At 48.4% G+C, this 7,091-nt stretch overlaps 1 protein-coding gene across 6 annotated transcripts in view; it reads left to right on the forward strand.

The window, feature by feature from the left end:
- Cacna1a (calcium voltage-gated channel subunit alpha1 A) overlaps positions 1-7,091 on the forward strand; it is a 293,753-nt gene that overhangs the window by 263,296 nt on the left and 23,366 nt on the right. For all 6 annotated transcript variants that reach the window (XM_029480502.1, XM_029480505.1, XM_029480504.1 and 3 more), the window contains 2 exons: positions 5,211-5,361; positions 5,878-6,005. In XM_029480502.1, the coding sequence (XP_029336362.1) occupies positions 5,211-5,361; positions 5,878-6,005 (279 nt within the window). The remainder of the gene's footprint in view (positions 1-5,210; positions 5,362-5,877; positions 6,006-7,091) is intronic.

The following is a 7,091-nucleotide window of genomic DNA, read 5'->3' on the forward strand; positions in this document are numbered from 1 at the left end:
TCAGACACTCCAGAAGAGGGCGCCAGATCTCGTTACGGATGGTTGTGAGCCACCATGTGGTTGCTGGGATTTGAACTCTGGACCTTCGGAAGAGCAGTTGGGTGCTCTTACCCACTGAGCCATCTCACCAGCCCCCTGTTATATTTTCTTGTTGGACAGCTAAGACCATGTGGATGGCCAGAATTGATCATTTTATTTGTTTCTTTTTTTTTAATTCTGTCAAGCCCAGTGAAGGGTCTGCTCCTCACGGTCCACTCAGGTTTGAGAGGAACCGCTGGCTCCTTTGGTGGTAGCTCCATCTATGTGAGGACAGGTCAGAGGCCTTGCTTGAACAGGACTTTACTGGAAGCCTGGAGACTCTGTGTGTTGACTCCTCTTTGTAGGCAGGACACTGGTTAGAGTCACTGGGTGGCCTCCCTGAACAAGAGAGCAGATGTCTCCCCTAGAGTTACCGGACACCCATAGTGCCCTGGAATCTAGGGGATATTGTCTTTTGATCCACACCCGTATAGGCCTCCAAGAATGGCTGTTGACTGCCCAGAAGGGCAGATACAGCAGTTGGGAACTTAACTACTGTGTTTGCATTTTTCCTCTGCCACATTCTTAGCTGTAGCCTAGTTCCCACGAGACATGTGGAACATGCTAACTACTCAGCCAAGTGTCTGTTGACTCAAGGAACATCCTACACGCAGCCAGGATTAAGAATCAGACATCTGCTGGGCGTGGTGGCGCACACCTTTAATCCCAACACTCGGGAGGCAGAGGCAGGAGGATTTCTGAGTTCGAGGCCAGCCTGGTCTACAAAGTGAGTTCCAGGACAACCAGGGATACACAGAGAAACCTTGTCTCGAAAAACCAAAAAAAAAAAAAAAAAAAAAAAAAAAAAAAAGCAAGGAAAAAAAAAGTATCAGACATCTAGCTAGACCTGGTGGCACACGACTTTAATCCCAGCGCTTGGGAGGCAGAAGCAGGCAGAACTTGAGTTTGAGGCTTATCTGTCTACAGGCCTTCTCTTTAATCTTCCCCTGCCTTTATACCCCAGTTCCTCCCCAAGATATCAAGGCCAAGTGCAGTTAGAGCAGAACTGCACACAGCTGGCTGGGAGGAGGGGCAGATACTCAGCGAAGGTCCAGTGACCCTGCCACGCCCTCCTCTGTGTAGGAACATCAACAGTCAGCAACTCCAGATTTATTTATTTATTTGTGTGTGGGTGTGTGTGCACATGTACGCCAAATGCATACAGTAGTCCTCTGAGGTGAATGAAGCAGTCAGCCCTGTTGGTGTTCTGACTGAGCGCTGCAGGATGTATTGAGGCCTCCCCTGTAGCAAGGAGATCCTCCTCTGCTGGCCTGGACTCTGAACAGCCTCGAAGAAGCCCATTTACTGATTGTTACACAAAAGGCCTTTTATCAAGTCAATTCCCACATACCACATACCGAAACCTCTTGTCTGATCTAAGAATTGTCTGAAGGAACCATTACCTAAGCAATTATCAGCCATTACAGGTTTGTCAGAAGGGTCTTACAACTGAGGTCATGCAAAAGCTCTGAAATTCCCAAAGAAGACCAACCCCATAAATCCTAAATAACAATTACTGATAATTTACAAAAGATTGTTACAAGGACTAAGTGGCCATCACTCCAGAGTAAATGTTCGGGGCAATGGCTCTTCTAAAATTCCACTCCAGGGCACCTAGAACTGGAGTTATTATAGGCTGCCTGTGTGGGGGCCAAGAGCCAAACTCTGGTGGCCTGCAAGAGCAGCAGGCCCTTTTTCTTTGTTACTTCTTGAGATTATAACATATTCCCATCATTCCCTCTCCGTCCTCCAAATCCTTCCCATGCCCTTCTTTACTCTCTTTTAAATTTATGGCCTCTTTTTTTTTCATCAATTGTCGTTATTTACATGAATATACATAAGTACCGCCTGCTCAGCCTAATGTTCCTTGTGTGGGTGCAGAGCATGTGGTGTTGGATAACCTGTGGATGTGCACTTGCCTGGAGGAGACTCTTTCTCATGTTCTCAGCATCCCTTAGCTGCCTGTGGTTCTCTGTGCAGGGCTGAAGCCTCCCCCATGGCCTGCACTATCCACGGGTAGCCTGCCTATTGTGGTAGCCTGCCTATTGTGGTTGTCCTTAGCGAATCCTCTTGGCTGCTGAGCTGCCTCTGTTGCCCCTGACGCCCCTTCATGACCAGACACAGCTAGTCTCAAAAAGATGACAGTTGTTTGCCTTAGAGGGAGGTACTGTACACCACCATCAAAGAAGAAAGCCCAATCTAAACTACACACTCAGAATAGGGCAAATAACAACAACAATTATGGACCTAGTGGTGCCCACCTTTAATCTCAGCACTCAAGAGACAGTGGCAGGTGGACCTTTGTGAGTTTGAAGCCAGACAGATCTACAGAACCACTTCCCGAACAGCCTGGGCTACCCAGAGAAATCCTTTCTTGAAAACCAAAAGTGAAACAAAACAATGTATTCAAATAGTTAATCCTGATTTAAAACCCTGGTAGTCCTGTGCTGCACTTTTACCCAGTTAGAAAAGCAGCCGCCTGGGGTCATGGGGCCTACGGAAGTATCAGCTCTAAGTATACAATGTGATTGTTTTCTTTCCTTTCCCCAGCCCCAATCCATGACCTCCCAGGTTCTCTAGGGACCATGTGGAGAGTGAAGAAGGGAGAATCCCTACCCAGAGAGAGTGGAAGAAAGCTAGCTAAACTGAGGTTCATCTCTCCTCAGTCCACCAGGGGAGGGGTATAGTGAATGGAGTAGGGGAGGGGTATAGTGAATGGAGTAGGGGCGGGAGGCGGGGGCAGCAAAAACCAGGTTCCTGGTCTGGGACTGTGTTTCCTGTCTTTTTCTTGGAGCTCAGTCTGACCTGCTTGTTTCCCATTCTTTTTTTTTTTTTTTAATACTTTTTATTAGGTATTTTCCTCATTTACATTTCCAATGCTATCCCAAAAGTCCCCCATACCCTCCCACCCACTCCCCTACCCACCCACTCCCACTTTTTGGCCCTGGCATTCCCCAGTACTGGGGCATATAAAGTTTGCAAGTCCAATGGGCCTCTCTTTCCAGTGATGGCCGACTAGGCCATCTTTTGATACATATGCAGCTAGAGTCAAGAGCTCCGGGGTACTGGTTAGTTCATAATGTTGTTCTACCTATAGGGTTGTAGATCCCTTTAGCTCCTTGGGTACTTTTTCTAGTTCCTCCATTGGTTGTTTCCCATTCTTGTCCTCAGCTCCACCCACACCCCTAAGGAGGAGATTTTCTCACATCCAAATTGAGAGTCCTTTAGAGCCACTTAGGGGTTCCTGGGCCCTTTCTAGTCTTACCTGAGACCCTGGGAGCCACCACAACACACCAGAAGTGTCTCCTAAGGAAGGGAGTCTGAACACTCTCCCAGACAGGTTTGAAATTCCAGACAAGCCCCCCAATTGTTAGAAACAAAGAATACTCTCCGCGCCCCACAAAGGAACACACCAGCGATGCAAACGCAGAGAATACTCTCCGTGTTCCACAAAGGAACACACCAGCAATGCAAACGCAGAGAATACTCTCCGTGTTCCACAAAGGAACACACCAGCAATGCAAACGCAGCTGGGCAAGACAATTCTTTTGTTTGTTTGTTTGTTTGTTTGCTTGCTTGCTTTTTGAGACAGGGTTTCCTGTGTAGCCCTGGCTGTCCTGGAACTTACTTTGTAGACTAGGCTGGCCTCGAACTCAGAAATCCGCCTGCCTCTGTCTCTGGGATTAAAGGCAAGCGCCACCATACCTGGCAAGACAATTCTTTTTGTACAAAGTATGAGCCAAAACCCAAACCAGTCTATCAAGCACACTGGGACCAAGATGGCTTCTGTCTTTTATCCCTACCATAGGTAGTGACAGCATCCCATTGGTCAGAACTTGGCTTCACAATCTGATGTGACTGGCTAATTGGCACAAAGACCACAGTTTAGTAAAGATAATGCCTTGCCCAACTTCTGATTTAGAAAAAGTTTCTTCCACATTTAAGGAAATGAGACCTGTGGAGTCAGATGTTTGGGGTTTTGTTGGCTTTTATGTTTGGTTGGTTGGTTGGTTGGTTGGTTGGTTTGGTTTGGGTTTTTGTTTGTTTGTTTGTTTTTGAGTCAGGTTTTCTCTGTGTAGTCCTGAGTGTCCTGGAAATCACTCTGTAGACAGATTAGCCTCAAACTCAAGCTCCGCCTGCCTCTGCCTTCCAAACGCTGGGATTAAACTCAAGTGCCACCAGGTCTAGCTAGATGTCTGATTCTTAATCCTGGCTGCATGTAGGATGTTCCTTGAGCCAACAGACACTTGGCTGAGTAGTTAGCATGTCCCACATGTCTCGTGGGAACTAGGCTACAGCTAAGAATGTGGCAGAGGAAAAATACAAACACTGCCCAGTAGAGCTTACAGTCTCAAGAGGAACACTGCTGGTTAGCTAATTACTGAGACTGCTAAAGTGAATAAGACAAGGCTCCAGAAAAAGTGGGAAACAGGCTGGTGGTGCTCACCTGCAGTCCTGACACACAGAAGATGCAGGCAGGAGAACTGAGAACTCGAGACCAGCCTAGGCTACATAATAAGACCCTGTAAAAGAGAGATCCTGGGAGGAACATCTAGGCAGAACACATAGTCAGAGCAGACTCCCTGAGGCAGGACCATGCCTGATATGCTTGAGTCTGACACACCAGAAGCAGCAGCCTAGAGACAGAGCATTATGAGATGGGCCCATGGAGAGAAGATAGTTTTTGAATCACACAGGTGTCCCCAGACATCCCAGCCCCACCACTTCAGTGCTTGCTGCGGACTTTCTTTTATTTTTCTTACATGTATAGAGTTTTAGTGGGTGTGGGTGCACCTGTCATGGCACATAGGCAGAGATCAAGGACAACTTGTGGGAGTCACTTCTCTCTCTCCTTTTTATAATGTGAGTCCCAAGGATCAAATTCAGGTGAGCAAGCCTTGTGATAAGAACCTGTGCTTACCAAAGTACCTCACTGACGCCTCCCCGAGGACATTTAAGGCACAACCAGGCTTGAACATGGCACTTTGAGCACCAAGGGAAAGGAGATGGTCCTCTGGGCCTTGCGCCCGCCCGTGACTGGCTTGCCCAGAGCCTCAGTCCTTACCCTTCTAGGAAGGCAGTAGTGTCTATCTGGGGCTGGAGCCCAGATCACTGACGCTGTGTATCCTCAGGAGCGCCACAGGAGAAGCGTGGCACAACATCATGCTCTCCTGCCTCAGTGGGAAGCCATGCGATAAGAACTCCGGGATCCTCACAGCAGACTGTGGCAACGAGTTCGCGTACTTCTACTTTGTCTCGTTCATCTTCCTGTGCTCGTTTCTGGTGAGTCTGCACACGAGGAGGGCCATGTCTTCACCCCTGGCACTGATTCAAGCCAATGAATCCCTAGAAAGTGGGACTGGAGTAGAAGACTTGCTCACCCCCTGCCACTGACATTGTCTCCCATGTGGTGACATCTGGATGGTGGCTGTGGTCTGCGCAGTATAGGATCTTATGGAACACTGCTGCTCCCTTACACTGAGCCAGTAGCAGATACTGCCTCCTGCAGAAAATCTGAATTTGGCTGTGATGGGAGAATTTGGACCATAGCAGGCGCTGGCTTTGGCCTCCCCTCCCCCCCTCCCCGCCCACAAAGCCCTTACCTCTTCTCTCAGGTTTTGCCTCTGTGTGTGTCCATCCATCTCTCTCTCCCCTTTGTCATTAGCTGCCACTCTCATTGGCCTTGTGAATGGGTATCTTTTATGTCTGTTTCCTTTCATCTGGTCTCTTCCTCTTTCCTTTGGGTCTCCGTGCCCCTGCCCCTACCCCTACTGTCTCTCTACTCCCATTGGCCCCCAGATGCTGAATCTCTTTGTCGCTGTCATCATGGACAACTTCGAGTACCTCACCCGAGATTCTTCCATCCTGGGCCCCCACCACTTGGATGAATACGTGCGTGTCTGGGCAGAGTATGACCCTGCTGCCTGGTAAGGAGCCGTCTCAGATCTTCTGGCTGTATTGTCACCTCCTCCTGAAACGGGGACAAGAATGAAATCAGGTCACAGGTGTGGAACACTGAGTCCTAGGATCTCAGCAGGGACTTCATGAGTGAGTCCAGGGTAGAAATCATGACTTTCTCACTACCCAAGGTCGGGCACTTTCCACCCCTTGTCCAAGCCCAAGCCTTTCTAGATGGAGGTAGTCAACTATGAAGATTTTCAAGGATCCCCGACCCCCACAACTCCTCTGGTCTCTTATGGTTAGGCCTCTGGGTGGTAGCCTACATTAAGGACCCCTGGGCTTTATTCACCAGGGAGTACAGGTGCAACACTGGCCCACCTTGGCACATGCCCTAGGGTCAGAGTGGCAGAATCAAGTTCAAACCTTAGAGCAGACCCAAACATCTTGACACATGTGAGCAATCCCAGCACTCAAAAGGCTGACGCAGAAGAATCAGGAGTGAAAGGCCAGCCTGGGCAACAAGTGACTTTGTTTTAAAAACAATCAAAGCAAACCAGGCATGGTGGCACACAGCTTTCATCCCAGAAAACAGGAGGCAGAGGCAGATGGATCTTTGAATTTGAGGCCAACATAATCTACACAGTGCTTTCTAGGCCAGCCAAAACTACATAATATATGAGACTGTTTCAAATAAAAAGCTGGGCATGTGGCACACAGAGAGTTTCAGGATAGTCAGGGCTACACATAGAAACTCTGTTTCAAAACCCAATGCTGATGAGAAGAAGAAGAAGGAGAAGAAGAAGAAGAAGAAGAGGAAGAAGAAGAAGAAGAAGCTGCATACAAAAAGAGGCAAGCATGGTGGTATACAACTATAAACCCAGCTTTTAGAAAACTGAGGCAGAAAGATCAGGAGTTTGAGGGCCATTAGCCCCCACTTTCAAATAAAATTTTTGGGCAAGCAAGATGGCTCAGTGTGTAAAGGCCCTTGCTGCCTAGGCTGCCGACATGAGTGTCCAATCACCAGCATCCACCCACGTAATGAGAAGCCACTCCCACATATTGTTCTCTCTCTCTCTCTCTCTCTCTCTCTCTCTCTCTCTCTCTCACACACA

The sequence above is a fragment of the Mus caroli genome, chromosome 8, assembly GCF_900094665.2.
Source record: "Mus caroli chromosome 8, CAROLI_EIJ_v1.1, whole genome shotgun sequence".
NCBI classification, from domain to species: domain Eukaryota; kingdom Metazoa; phylum Chordata; class Mammalia; order Rodentia; family Muridae; genus Mus; species Mus caroli.